General features: G+C 40.9%; 1 protein-coding gene across 2 annotated transcripts in view; it reads left to right on the top strand.

Annotated features, from left to right (window-relative positions):
- The window catches only part of DOCK1 (dedicator of cytokinesis 1), a 279672-nt gene that overhangs the window by 67475 nt on the left and 191583 nt on the right, over positions 1-20614 (top strand). For both annotated transcript variants that reach the window (XM_021400439.1, XM_021400440.1), the window contains exons 24-27: positions 6629-6699; positions 7543-7649; positions 15092-15219; positions 17572-17667. In XM_021400439.1, the coding sequence (XP_021256114.1) occupies positions 6629-6699; positions 7543-7649; positions 15092-15219; positions 17572-17667 (402 nt within the window). The remainder of the gene's footprint in view (positions 1-6628; positions 6700-7542; positions 7650-15091; positions 15220-17571; positions 17668-20614) is intronic.

Genomic DNA, 20614 nt, shown 5'->3' with positions numbered 1-20614 from the left:
ATTGCATAGATAAAAGAAATGTATTGCTTCATCAAACAAAAGAGTTCATAAAGTTATACTGTATTTGGCAAAGAAATTTTATGCTTAATTTTGAGAATAGCTGAGAATAGCTGTGCTGTTTGAAATGAATGACTTTGCAAAATGGCACTTCTAAATCAGGGATTTTTGCTTTTATATAGTACGAAGAGATATATCCAAGACAGAAACCTGTAGTATAGTATTCTGAATACTTTTTGTTTAAAACTTTGCAAATATCATTTGTTCAATCTAATGACACCCTAAAGTTAGTCCTGCAATTTCCTTAAGCTGCTACTGTAAAGAGGCTCTTGTTACTGTATTTTTAAATATACTTTAAATGCCGTGTTAGTATAAGCCCCAGAGTGGGATGAAAGGTAGAATATTCTGTTGTGAGACAGTTGCTTTTATTTATACATCACTGGCTGGTTTTGCTATTGCAGCAGTCATTTCAGTTTAGTCTTTATGGCAGGATTGTTCAACCTTCCCAACTACAAAATAAAAGTAAGTTAATAAGACTTCCGTCTGTTTTTATCTATTTACGCAAAATGAAATCAGAAGCTACTTTCAGGACCTTAGCAAAACCACCACATCTTATATTAGTGTGCTTTGATAGGATGGAGTGCTTGTGCAAGACTGTGTTGTGCGAAGTGGGAGAAGGATGGTGTGAGTGAAAGCAGTGCCATGCTTTTGGTCCTCTTAGTGTAGTGGTGTTAATGCATCAGCTTGGAGATGAGGTATTTAGGATATTTTTCCAGCTTTTTTTAGCTATTTTTTTTAGCTATTTTTCCGGCATTCAAAATGGGCTAGAATTGCACTAGTCTTGTCGTACTTCTTAAATGTGTGTCTGAGTGCGTGTGCTTTTGTTGACGTGCCCTTCGTGGCTTTTTGTTTTGTTTTGGCAGTTTTTGAACCATAATCTGCGTGGTTTTTTAGAAGGTGGACTCGGTTACTTTGGACATAGAATATCCTGAGCTGGAAGGGACCCGTGGAGTCCAGCTCCTGGCTCTACACGGGACCACCCGAAAATCAGACTGTATTTCTCAGAGCATTTTGGTCTCTGATGACTGAATACTTCGAGTAATGCTCCTTTTCACAAACAGAGCCATCTCCTAGCAAGCTGGAAGGCTCACAGGGGCAGAGTGCACCCAGAAGTGTTGTTAGGCCCTTTGGCATTTCCCAGCGCACAGCTAGGCCGCATGGTGAGGCCGGGCTTAGGCACCGCGCTGTGCAGGGAGCTAGTGGAAGAGCTGAGCCCTAGGCCTGGGCCTGAGTTCCAAAACAGAAAGTTTAGATGCTTCTGTTGGCCTGAAGAGACAAACAAAAGGCATAGAGCTGACCTCCCGGCCTTTTCTGTGCAGGCGGCTGCTGGCCCCTGTTTGCACGTGGAAAGGAGTAGTCAGGACGCTTCCTTCGTGCAGTCCCCCAGCTTGCGTGGGGGACCTGGGATTTGGAAAGTTCTTTCTATTGCTCTAAAAAAAAAATAAGCAGAGCTTGGTGTTCCTATAGAGAAGTTACCAAGTGCTCTAACGGGGTTGGGTGGTCTTTTCACCCAGCATTCCAGAAAAAAATTCCTTCTTTAAGGCTAAATTTTAACTCATAGAGACTCCTTGAATCTTTAGTTCTAAGGAAAGTGTTAGTCATTGTTCTTGATAAGTCCTATTCCTTGCGTTTTCTCACTTCATTAAACCTGTCAGACAAAAATGGGCTGTGGCAGTAGGCGCTGAAGGGGGTTAGCTCTGCTGCTGTTCAGAGGGACTGGGACCACCATTAGAAAGTGGCTGCTCTGCACTTGGTCTTGTTCATTCTGGCCTTCTAACTGCGTGCACGTGATTCTTTGTTTTAGTTTCCTTCCCCCAACTGATCTTTTGATAGAAACCATCACTGAATTTTTCTTCACCATGAAACAAAACCTGCATTATTTAGGTGCCAGCTCTCACGATGCTTAGCAAAATACAGTCAGCTGTAAAATGCATTGATGTGCTTAAGAACAAGTCTTATCTTAAAGATCGTGGAGGGTGGCTGTTTTGCATAGAGAAGTAATTGTGATGACTTAAGGAGCAAATTGCAATTATTCTGTGAACTAGTAAAAACCTAGGGATTCTGTGTATTGGACTTGGAGAGAAATCTGACCATCAGTTATTGCTCTATTTAGTGCATAGCTTTGCCTTTTCTGGACCTTTTTATTTTTCCTTCGTGAGTTTTTTCTTCTTGGCATAACTATCTTTTCTTTTAGTTTAGAAGCACTGCACTCTTTGACTCAGCACTTCTATAGGTACTACTGCCACCTGGTTCATTTAATAAGTATCAGTTAATTGATCTTTTCTTACAGATTCAATATATTTTGGTGCAATAAAGACGATAATCATAAAGGGAAAATTAACACCTGTGTGACTGCATAGCTGTGTCTATGGCTTTGTGTGGTGTTAGACACTTCATTAGCTACCAGGCTGACCTCAGCTTGCTGAAGTCATGCTGATCCTTGACTCACACCTGAGTTATGTTCAGGGAATGAAATCCCAGTCATACCCCCACAATCAATATAACAGTGAGCATCCAAGGAGCTTGAACACAGCAACAGGAAAAATATATCCATTGTTGTCATTGTGCACTGTTTCTTCTAGTTATTCTTCTCCCTCACTAGTTTAGTGTTTTGTAGTACTTACAATGTTTTGTAACGTGATTGAGGTGGTAATGCTTTGTCACTGTTGGTTTTCACAAAGGGTTTGGGCAGTAAAATAATTCATGCAGCCCAGCTTGAAACTCTGTGTAATTATCACTGAAGTCTCTGAGACTGTTATTTCCACGTTTGTATTTGTATCTAAGGTGGTCACATTGCAATACTGCAAAAATCTTGTTTGGTTAATAAGGAAACGCTTAATTATTTACTTTTTCTCTAATGCTTTGGATTTTCAATTGTCTTAGGCTTCACTGTCTTCCTGTGAAAATAAGGTTTTCTTTTTGATTGCCGCGTGCTCCTTGCAGGGATGAGGAGTTTGAGCCTTTGTCCAGTGCTGATATCAAGAGCAGAAAGTGATCTAATTTAATTTTATATAGTACAAAGAGATATATCCAAGACAGAAACCTGTAGTATAGTATTCCGAATACATTTCAGTGTGTGTGGGGGGGAAATATTGATTGCTGCTTTTTTTTTCCCTCCCTGATGTTATACTAAAAGATAGGGACAGTTAATTTGTTGAATTTAACATGGCTCACTTACATATTGGGGTACGTGGGGACAACCAGCACTGCAGTTGTGCTGCTGCTAACGAAAGATCTGCTTTCAGCTGCAACTTCGAACAGTGAGAGCTGTGCTGAATGCTGCTTTCCTGCAAGAGTTAATATCAGCTGAGTTGTTTTAGAATACCTTTGGGTTACACAGGTACAAACTCCTTCCTGTGGCTACCAGCACCACTGTACTGCCTGTCGTGTAATTCAGTCAGCTGAGATTACAAACTGGAATATACACTTTCACAGCTTCCTTAAAATTGGAAGATGAGAAACTTGAACCAGTTTGTCCACAAAGCAGAATGAAGGGGCTGATAATTGTTGTAACTAAAGGCTTTTAATTGATGTTTTAAACAGCTTTACCTCACAGTACTTCGCGTAAGTCATTAAAGTGTTAATTTTAATGATTGTGCCAGCACAGTGTGCAATTTTAATTGAAGATATAAAATGAAAGCTCTTTTTTTTTAGTGTGTTACTAAACATTTATTGCTACATGCATTTGAATGATAAGCAAATAAAAACAGAGCGATGGCTGCGGTTTATAACTGGTCATTAGAGTCCTCATCCATCAAAACACATAAGCCTGTACATAATGGGACTATTTGCATAATTACAGTTATGAGCTTGATTTCTGAGCATGTAAGTAGTCCTTTAAGCATACGTGGAAGTATTTGATAATCAAGCTCAGCAGTTTAAATGGGCTGTGAATAGGAACGGGAACGTTATGAAATTTGTGTCTAACCTATGGCACGTTTGTTCTTTGCTCTTGTAAAACCGGCCAGCAAGCATTGAAATACGTCCCTTGTTTGTCACCTGGGACTGTTTGACAGATGTCATCCCCTCCTGAAGAATAGAAGTAGAAGCAGAGTCTACTGGCGCCTTACGAATTCAAATCTTTTTGTCTTTTTATCCTCACTCCACTTTTTCTGTGAATACTTCTGCTGGTTAAAAGCAAACCAACCCGCTACGTTTCTTTAGCAAAAAGTAAAAAGAAAATTGCATCAACTCTTATTTTAAGCACACCTTGGTGGGCAGTGCTGGGTGTTGACTCAGTCCTGGTTGATGGACTGAATTTGAGGACACAGTTGAGTATGGGCCATAAAATCTTCACTCTAAGTTTTTTTTTTTTTTGCCCCGTCAGCAGTATTTCTTTCACAACAAATGCGAAGTGAAAACCAAATTTGTATATTCACATTGCAGAAGAAGGTATGAGCTGATCAGAAGATGAGTGTAGCATACACTTAAGTTTTCATAATGCAGTATTTTACCCAGAATTTTGTTTAGCTGCTGTTTTCCTCCAGGATGTTTGCCATTGCCAGGGCCACGTTCTGTGGTCATGTGCAGCCACGTGGCCACATTTTGGAACAGCAAGGTCTAGAAGTTCCTAAGGAACCCAGCAATGCTTTATTACCAAAGGGAAAGGGTTACCTGCCCCTGTGTTTCAGGTATGCTTCTGGTTGTGGGTATATGCCTTCTTTAACCATCTAACTAAAATCATTTTAGTCTGCGCTTTTATTGGGAACTATGTAAATGAATAACTGCTTCATACATTATTCAAGAAATGACATTTTGTATCACTGATACTTCTTCTAATCTTATCTAAAGATATGCAAATGATTTAATTAAAATAATTATACTGTATAATATACCTGAACTTCACTCTTAAATAGTACGTATTAATCATTAATGGTACTTGTTCATATTTTTAGTTGGAAAGGCAATTAAAATATTTGATTGATAGTGGGCTCTAAACAGTTTTTCCCTTTTTGCTGAACAGCTGGGACTGAGCTGGCCCTTGTGACTCTAATAAAACAGTTGACCTGCTGCATGCAAGGACAGCGTAATTTGATTTGAAATTACTAATGTTGTGGCAGAAAAGTGTAGTAGTTTGAAAACAGAGAGGTAGTTCTGTATGTGCCTATGGGGCAGTATTCCTCAAGTTTGTTTTTGCGTGCTCTTCTTCCTACTGCGAAGAACTATTGATTAAACAGAAGTATTCCGTTTCTTGAATTTGTCTGACCTTGGAGCTGCATACCATAATTACTTGTCACAAAAAAAGAATTGGTAGAGAAATGCATAGAAGCTCCTCTTCCTCCCTAATTCAGAAGGATAGGGATTACATGGTGCTGTCATCGATGGAAACAGCAAATGCTAAGCAGTAAGCACAGAAGTGCCTGATGAGAAATTAATCGTTCCTCCTTTTGTGGCAAGAACATGTCTGCAATCAGTGTTTGATCTTATCAATAAAATGCAAAGCAATGCAAAGTAACTGGCAGTTGTGTGTTGTATTGGAATTACTAGGTTTCTTTCTGGCCTGGTGCTCTGGGAGGCAAGAGCCGGGGAACCCTGGTTAGAATGGTGCACATGTATAAGCTGTTAACGTTAGGATTAAAACCAACAATCACTTCTGGATGAGAATTCCGCAGGTAGAATAGTTTCTCATCTTTGGTGTTTAAAAAAAAAAGACTGAAATGCATTTCATTGTGCATGTAAGAAGAAGGGAGTGGGATGAAATAGGTTGCAAATGAAGGAAAAATAAAAACTTGTTTAAAATTATTGTTTAGACGACGTGAATTTTAGCTCTGGTGTTACCAGAGGGCTGTTTACTGCTGTCTAACCAAAAATGTATTCTGCCATGGTTATGTTCTGTTGCTGGGCTGTAATTTTTCCTGACTGGGTTTTGGCTCTTGATGGATTTAAGATAATGTTTGTGCTAGAAGTAAGTTATTGACTGCTGACTTTTTTTAAATCCTAAAACAAAATCGGTTGGAATGGCTATGAATAGTGAAAATATTTAATGTCTGTGTTGGTAGGACTTGTATCTTATGCATCCTTTCATCATATACTAAGAGGTGGAGTGACTACTGCAAGATCAAGGAGGAATTAAAGACCTCCAGGTTCATTAGCAATGACAAGGAAGGGTAAAATGTCAGTTATGTGGTTTTGTTTGATTTGTATGTACTGGAAGGAAAGATAAACCCAAACCTATTTGTTGAGGATGGCTAATCAGAAAGATGTCCAGCTGCACTGAGGATGGGGAGAAGCAATGAGGGGAATGTAGCATAGATGTTGTATCCCAGCATGCTGAGAGGTTTCCTTAATGTGTTGGGAAGAGCTCATCCGTCTCCAATTTTGATGGAAGTTATCAGTCTTCCCAGCTCTTCTCTTGCACCCTCCTTCTTCTAAACCTATTCAGTCCCAAAATTTTCATTTTCCTTGAGTTTTGAGGCTGAGTGACTTATTTCCGGAAGAACAGGCTGAGAGCAGTTTACAGGGCTATAGTTAAGCCAAAGCAATTACACACATGTGATTCTCTTCTTGCAGTCTTCCCATCAGATTGAAGGAGGCATGAATTTCAGTCTTCCTTTTTTTTTTTGTTTCCCAGGGAGCAGCTCTTAAATACTTGCCAGCTATTGTCAATGATGTGAAATTAGTATTTGATCCAAAAGAACTTAGGTAAGTGATTAATTAATTGAGTGTACCGTGCACTTTATGAAGGACTAGTTTGTATAAACATGCATATTATATATGTAAAAAATGTATAATTCTTAATGCCTTATGTTATCAGAATACTGTTGGCTTGAAGCTTAGAGACAATGAAATATGATTGCCTGAGGTGTTTGATCACCTTTTTCCTACAAGTAGTTGCAGGGCTATGCAGATTGCCCATTTGTAAAGTAATGTGTGGCACTGAGGTTTGACACGTCTTGACAAATTTTGCAGTCTTAACTACTAAAACCATATAATGAGGCATCAAGAATTATCAGTCAATAACTGACAACAGAACACTCAACCTGTAGGCTTGATGCATCACTGTTTGAATTACAAACTTGATGTAAATAATAACTCTGCTTTTGTTTGGTGAGCCTTATTTATGGATGGACGTTTCAGTAGCTTATAAATACAGGAATGCTCTAAATTGTGAATAGAAAAGCGTAATAGAAAGTTGTTTTGGAACATAATAGACAATAGAGAAACCAAATCTGCGATGAGTGAAGTGAAGAAGCAATAGCACAGAGTTGAAATACAGAATCTTAAATGAAACACAGGAAAACAGTATAAAACTGAGATGAAAGGGAGAGGGCAAAAGAAAAGATGAAAAAAGTAAGCAGGAATATCAGAGAAATGTGGACTGTCTTTGAAATTTATAGCTTCGTTGTCTGGGGTAAAAAGAAAAGCTTGCTTGCCTAGAAACGTGTAGCTGTCTACCTGGTTTTGTGCTCTCCAGTTTTGTTGTTCGTTGTGGTTTACATATTTTCAGGGGAGTTTAATGTATTTTTTTCTTGTCTCTTTGTGTAGCAAACTTTTTACTGAATTCATCCTAAACGTTCCCATGAGCCGGCTGACCATTCAGAAGCTCTACTGCTTGATAGAAATAGTTCACAGTGACCTCTTCACGCAGCACGGTAAGCAGCAGCTTTGCGACTCTTCAACTGTCACACTGCTCATTGCCTCCAGACTCGTGCTGGTGGAAGTTCTGTCCTTGCTGCCAAATGCAGTGGAGGTTGCGCCCAATTAAGGTTGTTCCATTAGCAGGATGGGATGATTTAAAGTAAGTGAGAAAATGCTAATTGACACTTGCTGCAGGTTAGAGATCACGAATAAGTGTAATTTTTCATTTAAGAGGGCACTAAGCATCCAGTGTTATTGGCATGTGTTAAGCTTCGGCTGTTCTTATTTTATCGAAAGCTATGAATTTAGCTTTTGTACTCAGTGAAGTTTTACAGAAACAGCGGATGTTCTTGATGTCCATCCTTTTTGAAGCATCTTTCTTTCCCTGTAAGCTGAACCTTAGCTGAAATAAAGCATCATAAACCCTTTGTCCATGCTTTCTCCTTCTGTCCTTTTACACTGTGGAAGATGACTTCAACTGCTGTCTTACAGAGTTCTTCATTTGAAGTGAAGCGTTTTATTCTTTTCTAGATGACTGCAGGTTAAACTACCCTAAACTAAGTGTTTTTGTACTGTCAGAAGGAGCTAATGAGGGAGCAAATAGGCAATGGTTCAACCATAAAGGAAATGTGAAAGGACTCTTCTGTGGATCAGAAATGCTGGTGATACAATTAAAATATATATATATATATATCTGTACTGGTGGGTTGGCTTTCTGGGGACGGGTCTTTTACCCAATAGCATCTAACCACAGCTATGTAACTCTTGCTGGATCTAATATCTTCTATCTTACAATTAGTTTTTTAAAAAGACATACATAAGCCAACCCAACCTGTGCTTCCCATGCTCTGTAATTTCACAAAGCATTGTGCTTTCACACCTGGTGCAATTCAGCAGCATTGCTAGAAGATAGGGTATTGCATGGATCTGCTGCTAACAACCATGGAAACAAGTCCTGCCTGTTGCTCTTTCTTTCTGATCAAGTAGCAATGGAGAGTGATACTCAAAGAACAAGCTTTGTTATTTTTACCTTCTGTTCTGACTGACTTTGCAGTAAGTTTATTCTTCAAATTGATTTATAGTAAGTACATGTAAAATTACTGAGACTACCTGGTGCACCTATGTTTTTCCCTCAAAATTTAAAGGGTGTTTACAGAGAGTTAAGACTGTTGTAGATCCTAGAGCCTCTGGACCTTTCAAGAAAGAGTGAGGGGCTTTCCATAAGGAACCCTTCAGATGTTTCTGTATCTGTTTTGAATTGCAAGAGCAAAAAGGCAGAAAGCAGATGGAATTGCTGGTGTTGCTTAAAATGGTACACGTCTCTCCAAGGCTGTCTTTTATGTTTGTTCTTCCTGATGCATGCGTGAAGTGTTACTATAAAATGTGCATCATTTCTGTCATTCATTCTCAGCTTTTTGTAGTAATTTTTCTTATTTCTAGCAGCTTTTAGGATGCAAAGTCTTCAGGGCAGAAGTTGGTGATGTGAGGTGTTACACTTGACCGTCCTGGATAGGAGAAAATTGAGAGAACGTAGCTAAAAAGTACTGATCAAAAGAAGTGCTTCTGAGGGAAGCTGTAGTGGCATATCATGTTTTTATTATATTACTCTGTGAAAATTAAACTCTTCTGGCAGGAGAGTCAAAGGAAGAAGGAGAAATTGTGTATGCTGGTTTGTTTTTTTTTATACGTAGCTCTCAAACTCAGCCATGTGCAGGGAATGGTGTTGTCCAACGTGAATAGCTGCGAGAGCTCCTAAGGAAAGTGGCTGAATCAGCTGTAATAGCAGGGTATTTAGTCTGAACCCAGTCTGGTTTTACTGATGGAACAGCACTTGTGAATGGCTTTGTGGTCTTACGGTGAGGATCCTGACTAGAGGCTTTCATGCCACCTGTGTTAAGAATGCCCTCAGTCTGATGCGCTCCAGCTGAGGTGTGATGGAGATTCAAGGCCCGTGTACCAGCAGTGCTGCCCAGGCTGCTGTGTGCATCCCAGTGTCGGGTGCTTGTTTCACCCCAGCTGCAGTTTTGAGATAAGGTGTGACACAGGAGGGCTTGGGGACGTGGGGGCAGCGGGGGTCATGGCCGTGCCACTTCCACCATCAGACAGTGTACGTCTGTGCGCTGCCCGTGCTTCTGTGTGTCCTCTTGTAGTCTCCTGTGTCAATAAACAAAGCATTATCTTAAATGCTCCTTGCGCCCCAGATAATTCTGTATAAAGCTTATGCCTGGAGAATGAATTGCACTGGAAACCCTTTCGTAAACACTTGAAAATAAATTAAGCAAATAGCCACGGTGGTTAAATCTGGACTTTCCTTGCTCTGTGGGTTTGAGTTCTTATTACTGAAAACGTAGTTCTGCTGCCTCTCCTGCTTCTCATTTATTCAAACATTTTAAACTAATAGCCAATATTTTCATATAAGTACTGCTCTGATGCTGTACCATATCACAGAAATGAGATTTTCTTGTCTAAAAGCAATACGCGGTACAAGACTGGAACCGCCGGAAAGCTCTAAGACATACTGAAAATCAAACCGCATTTCATCAGGGAATTATTTTCTTTTTTGAGAAAATGTCCTGATTCTATGCCCTGAGAAGGAAGACTTATTTGTCATGTCTCAAGAAGAATTAAAACTGAAAATACAGGAATTTGTGAAGCTTGAAGGATTCGGGGATGGGGAGAGTGTGAAATACTTTGTGAGGGGTTCTGCTTGATGGAGTGCTGGATGGTTCGGTGGTCTTCATGAAATCTGAAGAGTTTGGGATCTTGGCTAAGAATGTACTGTGGCATTGTGCTCTGTATGTCTTCTAAAACTGTATTTCAGATCCTTTTAAAAAAAATTGTTCAATTGCTTTCTTGTTACGTTGTGTCATATATTTGTTCCATTCTGAAATTCAAGGTAAGGTATCTCCTTTGCAAACCGTGTGTTTACTTTTATCAAGACTTCTTCAGCCTTGGCAGGAACATCCTGGGCACTCTTTTTTATTTTGCTGCTATTGTCCTAGCAGTGGTTCATAGTGGGGGCCTCTTACCCAAAGGAAAGAAGAGAAATCAGTATGTGACTATGCAGTCAAAGCACTGTTAAACAACGTGAGAGCATGAGTCTGTCTATTTGTGTATAAGTAATTGAAGAGAATAAGAGCCAGGTACCTTCAGGGAGCATCTATGTTTCTACTTGTGTATGTATTGATAAAGGAATAAGGGCCACATGGGATCAAGGAGTGCAATCTTTCCAAGCCTGTGCTTGCTTACAGAGGCCAGCAGGTAGAAGTCAGTTCTCCATATAGACTAAATCTATGAGACCTCACACTTCTGGTTTCTATGCTCAAAACTATGAAGGTTGAAATATCCCACAAAGGACACGTCTCTTCAGAGTAGCACCAGAAGGAGAACATTGTGAATGTCTCCTGTAAGACTGTGTCTAAACTTATATGTGAATGTATAAACTGGAGCGTAGAAGTTTTCTAACAACTGAATGCACGTTCTCAGTTCTAAATGTGCACCTACTTAGTTTGCAGCTAAATGAAGTGTCTTATCCTTGGAAATGTCAAAATCTTGGTTTTGTGTAAATAGTGATTTATCTGATTTGTTTTGTCCTGTAGAGATGTTTGTATTCTCAATTGCTTTGTTTTACAAATGACTTCCAGCTAATTACCGAGTGAGCTGTGTGGCTGCTGTATTAAATAGCCAGGAAATCAAGTGATTTCTCCATTAGGAAATTGTTTGTCTGCTAAATATTAGTGGAGATCATACAGCATTTATAAAAATCCTTACTGTTTAATTATGACTAAACTTAGTCTTCATCTCCACGCTGTGTAGCAGGAGCATGGTTATTGAGCAGTGGGTTTTTTGGCCACGTAAACTAAACGAACCATAAAACAAAGAAATCCATTTATCAGCGTCCCTCTAAATGAAATATTTTGTATTGACAAAAATTTATTGTATGTATTTAGCTTCAGCAGAGTTCCCGTGTCAGTGCTTCGCTGGAGCTTTGCTTGGATGCTCCTAACTTGATGATGCCTCCTGAGCATCCTTTTATAAAGATTAATATTTTATTCTCGCTGCATGCTCCTGTGTCATTAATCACTGGGGGTTGGACTTGTGCAGCAGAGAATGAACAGATGTCGAATTACTGTTGTCTGTAATCATTGTGCATCATACTTGTGAGCTATCTTCACAGCTGGCTTTTGAGCAGGAGACTAATGCCGTAGGCTCCAGATTTCTCCGGCCTTGCCATTAATCAGTGCCGGGAGGTGTTTGTGACCGGCAGGGTGATGAAGGTTAACTTTTCCTCTGCTCTGCTTGTAAATAATCAAGAGGTAGTTGGTCAACACGGTGTTTTTCAAAGTAGTTTATGACAAAGGAGGTACTTAAAATCCTGTCTCAGTGTGGAGCGTATTACCATAGTAGTAGAGTTGTTGAAATATTTATCTAAATGTGTACGCACATAAATACAGACACTTGCGTGTTGGTGAGTTCCCTCAAGATTCTACTGCCTGGTAGTTCTTGTGTGTTTTACTGGAAGCATCTAGAAACTCTTGAAGCTGTTGATGGGACTGTTGCAGCAGCAGCTGCTGCTTTGACTCAGAAGGAAGCTGGTATCTGTGGTGTGATGGAGCACTGGGGATGGTGGGAGCCCGGCGGGACGTGGCTGTGTGATGAGGGGCCTCCCTTGGCTCACCAGCATCCCAGAGTAGGCCTTGAACAGCTGTCAGAGAAAGAGAAGTGCATAAAAGTCATCCAGTACATAAAAAGGATTTTGTTAGGATCAGATGGTGACTGTCATAAAGTACCCATCTGATGTTAGTCATAGCCTTTGTCTTTCCGACCGGCAGTATTTATTCCTTTTTGCTTATTTCAAAGTCATCTTTATATTACTATTTCTTCTTTGGTGTAAAGCTTCCATTTGTAATTAGAGGGCCAAGTAAACTTGAGGGAGGTTTCACAGTCATGGTGCTGTACGCATCTCTTGGGTGTTTATTTTTCTTAATCTGAGAAGAATCTGACTCTTTTTATTGAGTGATCAAGTGGTCAGGACACCTTGACACCGTGTTTTATCCTCCCACGTTCTGCATTCTGCAGCAGCTACAAACCGAACAGCTGACGTTCAGCAGTTGATGTGTAAGAAGGCAGAGAGCCAGGAGGTGCTACTTGAGGAGCGCTGTCAGGTCTTCCAGGAGAACTTTGTATAGGCTGTGTGACTCCCAAGGAAGGGCTTTGGCAAATCAATTACTTTTTCCTTTCTCAGAAATTCAGCCTGATTCCCTGCTCAGTTGATCAACGTGTGTTCCAGGCAATCAACCCCAGAGGTGACGTAGCTGCAATTTTTTCCTTCTGGATGCTTGCAGATATTAAATTGATCTTTGACCATTCTCTACTAGTGGGGCTTAGCAGGAAGATGAAGCATTTTCAGACGTCTTAATTATGGGCCTTTGTAAGTTATTAAATGTTGATTCACCTTGTAGGCTCTACAAAGCGCCATTAGCAGCCTTTGATGGAATGCTTAGCAACTGGGTGGCAGAACTTTGTCTTTCCCTTGTGGTTGGTGGAGTGTGCTACACCACTGTGTTTTTGTTGCTGTTTTTTTTTTTCTTTTTTTTTTCCTTAGAATCATAGAATTAATCAATGAATGGCTTAGGTTGGAGGGGACCTTAGAGACGTCTCGTTCCAACTCCCCTGCTATAGGCAGGTAGATCTGCCTTTGCTTCTTTCCGTGTCTGTCTGGTGATTCATGTTGTGTAAGAGTGGCCTAGGTGCTTAAACAAGGAAGGGAATGGCTGTAGGGTAGGAGAGAATGGTCAAGGGCTGCAGCAGCTTCCATTTGAGGCTGAAGTTTAAAGCGAATACAAAACAGTGATGATATCAGCGTGCCGATGGTGAGTCAGCATCATCAGTCAGAAAAACTCTACAATGCTGGGTCTTTGTTCAGCTTCAGCATCCCTTTCAGTTTGAGGGGCTGCTATTGTTCACCTAAGGTTGTACAGCTGAAGTAAGTGACAGCTACCTATTGCTTCCGATGCATGTATTTCATTGTCTGCCTTATTAGGGTGGTTTAGAGACTTCACGTTTGTATGAGCAGCTTTAGATCATTAATAAACATCCTGGTCATAATCTCATTCAGTGCCATTTGTTATGCTCTTGTGCCTTTAGCCACTGGAGTAAGGTAGAATCTTACAGGTTTATCTCAGTTCCCAGTGCTGTTTGGGTCAGTGTTGTTTAGCCGCAGAGGTCACCACCTCCTTGCTTTTAATATCTATATGGATTTATAAATAATGTAGCTGTAAACATAATGGGAACTGATGATGATGTTTCTCCAAAATTAGATTTGTTTCTCTTGTAATCCAGTTTTCTTCTCCGTAATGGGTAAGTCATAACGGAAATGAATATGAGAGGATGTGATGGTATGGCTAGATGGATTTCTCCATGTAAATACATTGCCGGGCTTTAGTGCCTGTTTCTTGTGGGAAAAATTCAACTAACACACCATGGTTTTGCTCTTTTTTTGAGTTATAAAGCAGGTGGTTAAGTGATCGAGAAGTAATTAAATAGAAAAATTCTACACTGAAGAAACTAACTCTTGAAAGTGTACTTCCTTTGAATGAGAGCCCACTTGTGCATCCCTAGTGAACATCTACGTGCAGCAGTCACTTGAGAGTGAAGAATATTTCTCTTGAACTGCTGAAGCTGGGTGTGCTTGTACTCCATTCGTTCTCATTCTGCAAGCGCGAGCCTACAAGGCAGGATAAAGATGTTGCTGTTTTAGTTCCTCTCTAGCACCTTCTTGAGATGAAGTGCTCTCCATGCTGCACTGCAGCATGTTTCTCTTGATTATTTTTTTATGCCGTTGACTATTATTTTTCCCCATTGTGCAGTTTGTGAGAGCAGAATTCCGGCCTTTCTGTGAGATATCTCACTGGAGGGATGGGCTCGTGGTAGTTGCTCCAGGAGTGACTGGTTCCCCTCCTTTGGGCATGGAAGTACTGGGCTGGGGATGGAGGGAGATGAAGGGGTTTCAACTTCATCCTCACTCCTTTGAGCACGAAGGATACATGCTTGGTACAACCATGCAGAAGGCAGATAACTGGCTGTTCAGTCTCTCCTTAAGGAAAGAGCGTGCTCTAGCAAACAAACCCAATGTCCCGGTGTTCTCTCTATGTACATCAAGACAATTAGCAGGTTATACTTTCATTAGATGTATGAAATGTTGTATGCAAATGTTGGTGCTGTTTTGTAAGACCGGGTAGAAGCACGAGTGGTTAAGGGCAGTGAGACTGTTCAAGCACTTTGCACTTATATTTTTTTCCAGGTTTTTATGGTTTGGATTGAAATGCAGCTGAAATATCTCAGTTTCCTATTTTTTTTTTTTTAGTCTTAAGCAATCACTGCAGCAGGTTGGCTGTATAGGTAACACTGTGCATTTATTTACTGCTGTGTATGTAATCTTATGTCTTGTGTGCAGACTGCAGGGAAATCTTGCTGCCAACAATGACAGATCAACTCAAGTATCACTTGGAAAGACAAGAAGATTTGGAGGCTTGTTGCCAATTGCTGAGTAACATCCTGGAAGTGCTTTACAAGAAAGATGTGGTTAGTATCTCATGTTTCTGTGAAGATTAGCATTTAAAAGAAATGAATCTTAGCAGAACTGATTCAGCAGGTAACTCCTGATGACTTAGATTCTTTTCCGTCCCCTTACTGATCTCTTTTAAGACTTCTTTTTAGGTATACAATGACAAGGATGTTTTCTCTGACATCTTGGGATGTTTCATACTGTTTCTGAGGCAACTCTAATCACCACTGCAGCCTAAGAACACTTTTACAGTTGCTGGTTAGTGAGTAGGATACATGTGCTTGAGAGATAAAGCTCTCACTTCCACAGTGCATAGCCTCTGCCTAGTGGAAAGTACTTGAAATCCCCACCCACCCAAACAGCTTGGGAAACGCACATTTGAATGATATTGAAGGTGGCCCTGGAGGTGCATATATATGAACGTTTAGATTTGTGAATTTGGCAAACTTATTTAACTCCCTATGGTGTTGTTTAAAGTTAAATAGTGGAATTCTACACCTTAGTAAGAAATAACCTGGATTAGCACTCAATGATCGTTGTGCATTCCTTCCAGCTCAGGATATTCAGTTATTCTATGGGTAGGTGGCTGCTTCTGCATGAGTATTACAGCTAATGTAGTTGTCTTACTCATTCAGAATAGAAATGTTGGGCAGCTGCACCTGCGAACCTGTGAGTGCTCTGGGCAGGCGTGCAGATGTGCAGCTTGCATAACAGTCCTTCTGTCTTTTCCTGACTTTACACAAGTATGCAAATATCGCTCCTTTGCTGGAGAGCTGTAATCATTTGATGCTGTCTTAAAGAAGCTGTGGCTGCTGAGGCAGCTGCCTGAACCTTCAGTGGCATGTAGAAGCATCCACTCCTTCAGCTGGAAAGGACCTCAGGGGTCACCTGCTCACATAGTATTGAGCGTTTTGTTTGACTATTTTTTGGGAAGCAAAACAAAAAAGAAACAAAAGCTGATTTTCTTTCTTTTCTTGAAGTAGCACTATGTGAGTGCTTCCGAGAGGTAGGTTGCTTCCAAAAGGGGGTTTGTTTCTGACAGCCTGGCTGCTTCCTGCCAGCCCATGCTGACTGCCTTTCTTCCTGTGCAGCAGGCAACTTGCAGCCCTCCCATCCCCGGAGCTGCCCCACGTGGCTGCTGGTGAGCAGAGGGCTGCAGAACACAGACACCCACTTGCTGATGGAGAAGGGAGCAGGGAAAGGAAGCAAACTCTGTAAGCAAGGAGGGACGCAAAGAAAAATGGGAAGTAGACAGGGGCAGCACAAGTGCAAGGCAGGCGGAGAGGAGGAGGATCTTTGAGAAAACACCTGGGAGAGAGCAGGAAGAGCTGAAGGGTAGAGCAGGGTGCTGAGCTGCAAGCTTCTTGGGAGGTGCTCTTTGTACCAGAATTATAAGCTTTATCCCTAAGACATATCTGTCAGCAGGGGGAAGAAAAATTATATTGGAGCGGTAGTTGTGTGTTGTAGGTACAGATGATGGATCACTCTTTGAATATTCAAATGCGTTCTTCATAGATGCAAGTCTGCCTTTGGTAATTAAGCACAGTCAAATGATAAGATGCAGGTTATTATATGAATCCAAGGGCAAGAAAGAAAATGGATCCTCAGAATGTTTGTACAATAGTCAAGAAGCAATACAAAGATGCTCTGCTTAGATAACTGCATGGGAAAATGCTTCCAAATGTTGGCTGTAGCATTGTTGGACCTTCCCATCTCACAGACCTCTTTGGAAGCCCTTCTGACTGATGAAAACTGCCTCTGTTTATAAAGTTTAGGCTGGGAGTGATGCTCTTTAGCTGTGGTTTTTTGACATGTTTCTTGGCTTCAGTTCCCATAGGCAGCGTTCTGCATGAGGTTTCTGAACTTCTTCTTCAGGACCAGTTGTGTGGAATATTTTATTTTCAACTCTTCCAAAGATAATGGCAGGTTACTTATAATGCAGAAATATTAATTTGATGTAATTGACTGAAATTTCATGACCTAAAGTTTTGCATTGGTTTTCTTAGTTCCTTTTCACTGAGCTGTTGCATTGTAGCTGCTTAGACTTGATAACAATGGTGCACTTCTGATGTTGGGAAAAATGACTTAGTTACCTGATTTTATTTTCCTAAATGCCCTAGTCATTGCTGTTGCTTCCAGGGACTTGCTTTCCATTTAGAAAACTGTAACAGTACTACCAATAAATTTATTAATAAAATATGTTAATAAGGCTTTTTTTTTTTTAAAAAAAAGACCAATTTTCTGCTTTTGATCAATGGAAGTAAGTGTAGATTTATCTGCCTTTCACAAGAGAGGTCATTTTAACTCAGATATTTGTTTGCTTTTGTATTGATGTATGTAGTTAGAAATAATTCATTCTTTTTCCTTAGGGGCCAACACAACGGCATGTCCAGATAATCATGGAGAAGCTTCTGAGGACAGTAAATAGAACAGTCATTTCCATGGGACGCGATTCAGAGCTCATCGTAAGTGTCTCTTGCTGTAAACTTAAATACCTTTGTCACGTCTTTTTGAACCTGAATGTGATAGGATTTGAATCCCAAGTGATCCAAAGAAATCAAAACCTTCTGTACCTGTGTGTGTTCAGTAAGCATCAGAGCGTTGGCTTGTAGTCTGTAGCTTATGTAAGGGGAGAGGAGAAGGGTTCTGGTCAAAGTGGACCGGGTTTTCCATCTGTCTGTGTGGCTGACCTCGTGTTCTGCATTCGAGCTGGTTTGATTCAGTACGATACATTGATTTGCTGCTGTCATTAAGCCCGCTTGAAGTCATGATTTGTTCTTAAAAAAAAAAAAAAAAGCAGAGTGCTTATCTGCTGGTCCAGTGGGAGTCCATTAGCACTTTTTTTTTTCTGATCTCCCTTTTCCTATTTTATTTCTCTGTGTAATTGCACACAGTGATGTTTCACATTTTATTACAAAGTGCTCTTTCCTCTTTGCATCTTAATACCTACTGCGGTCTCATTTACTTGGTACGCAGCGATGCTTGTATCTGCAAGCATACTACAAGTTTAATTCTTTTATGCCTCCTCCACTAACTTTTTTCTCCTACCTTCCATTTCTATCACTTTGATTTGCAGTAATAGTTTTTGTTATGAAAAAAGTGACAGTGGATCAGCAGATCCATTGTCAGAGCAAGAGACAGTGACAAGCAGCTGTCCTTCCTGCAGAATGTTACAGGATTGGGTTGTAGTAACAGTGGAAAAAAATCATAAGGTTCATATTTTGTTTTCCTTTATGTATTATGACAGAAATTACTAACAACATGCAGAAAAGATGACTTTGAAATATGTGTGTGCACTAGGGCACAGAGCTTTGCACTTCTTCCTCCAGTTGTGGAGCAGTTACAGTCTCTTAAGGCATACACATGGGAAGTTTTTTCAGTTGCAGTTTGAGGGTGCATTATTGTTTTGATGGACGTGACTTAGATGTTGCGTTGAAATGTTAATTATTCCTTTTGCTTTTAACAAATAGGACTTGAAAGTTTCTCCTGCGCGTACTACAGCTAAGTGCAGTTGTATTAGAAATACACAGAAAGCACAGGTTCATAATCTGCTTATGGAGGCAGTAAGCTTTGTTCAATTCCACGTTTTCTGTAAAACTTGATTCTAATTGCTGTGGCTCATGGGATGCCTCAATTGTGTGATCACTAGGGGTCAATACTGAAGGCATTTGCTTTGTAGACACTGCTCCCATTTAAATTGCTCACTAGGTGCCAGTGCTTGTGGGGCTGGGGATGTGCTGTGTATGATGTCCTGCATTAGTGAGCAGCAGTCTTCAGTATAACTTCAGGCTGCTGGATGTGCTAATGTAACAGGAATGCGGGATACTGAATTTACTGTTTCAGGAGGACATGCAATGAGAGCCTGTAGTTCCTACTTGACCAAATCATGTCCTTTGCAATAGGCAGGGATGTGGGCACATACAGCGCTGCAAGGACCCACGTGGAAATGTGGTGAAATTTGTCTGTTTCTCTGTAGGATTTACTGGCATTCCTCCTTGGTCCAGGAAACCAGAGAGAATTCTGTTAACTTTTGCCATATCGCAACGTGAATATGGGAGGCAGGGTACAAACCTTTTAAAGGCTTTTGTGCTTCTGGCCACTTGCACAAGTTGGTTCAGCAGTGAATTTATGGACTTGGAAATTAGCGTTTGTTCTCCACTTGCCACATCAAATAGATTTCAAGAAGAAAAAGTCAGATCGCCATTTCAGTGCTTGTTATTTCTGTTTTTTTTTTTTTTTCTGGCAGTCTCACTTGGGTGATTCTGCTCGATCTGTTTGCCAACTGAAGCAGAGCTGCTGTGTAAGTTTTTCTGAGTAAAGGTGAGACCTAGAGACAACTTCTAACAATTCCCATCAAAAATACAGTCAGTTAGTGAGCAGAGCAGTGGTTAGAATCAGAAGAAGTAATTTTGGCTTCACGAGTGACCCAGGTATCGGAAGTAGCAGTATTTGGCTCCTGTACAATCTCTAGTCCCTTCCAACACCATTCCTGGCCCACTCTTTACTAATTTCTGGCTTTGGTGAGCAGTGCAGTGCAATCCATGCCACGGGTGGAAGCATGGCAGCAGCCACCGAGTTGTTTGCTGTGGGCTTTGGGCAGCCCCATCCTTTGTGTGTGCAGAGAGCTCGCCCTGCTTGCAGGCTGCTAGGAACCCATCTGCAGCAAGATCATGAAGCCTTCCCTCCTCCAAAACATGTTGCCTCAAGGAAGGAAATTGAGCATATTTCCTTGGCTCTTTCTGTGAGTGTGATTTTTTTAAATCATCTCTTCTCTTGCCTTTCAAAAAAAAAAAAAAATGCAGTGCTCCGCGTGAGTCAGTGTTTTACAGCCTCCAGTAAATCAGCACTGACCACGCTAGGTCCAGAATGAGTCACGACTGCTCTCAGCTTCCATGTGGTCAGCAGCTCGGTGCACTGGTCGCTGACAAAGCTGAGAAAAACTTATCAAGCCGAACTCTCATTTCAGAAAGATCATTCAGACGGGGTTTTTGGATCTGTCTGGATGATTTTGGAAAGGCACTTCAGGTGGCAGATTTGTGCAAGTGTACAGTTGTTGTCTGTTGTGGAATGAGCATGTTCCATTCGGCTAGAGTAAAGATGTAGCTCAGGTGTAAGAGTGGAGGGTGTAGGAAGTGGCTGTGCTCCTGCAAGGCTGTCCTGAGGGGCTCTGAACATCACTGGCTCTCTGGTGAAAAGCCAGCTGAACGCCCACTGTTGACACCATTGGAACAAATGCCTCTAAATTCTCATGGGCTCGGTGACTGGGGAGCAGTGGGCAGGAGGGGACTTCGTGGCTCTAGCAGTAAGTGGAGTGTTTCCCATGTAGATTCTTTTTCCTGTGACATTTTGGAAAAAAGAACTGCTGTGAAACCAAAAACTGAAGAGCCGCTGTTGATCAGGAAGTAGAGGTCT

This window comes from Numida meleagris, chromosome 5 (genome assembly GCF_002078875.1).
Source record: "Numida meleagris isolate 19003 breed g44 Domestic line chromosome 5, NumMel1.0, whole genome shotgun sequence".
In the NCBI taxonomy this organism is placed as follows: domain Eukaryota; kingdom Metazoa; phylum Chordata; class Aves; order Galliformes; family Numididae; genus Numida; species Numida meleagris.
Note: the sequence above shows the minus strand (reverse complement) of the source record. Positions and strands in the feature narration are given on the sequence as shown.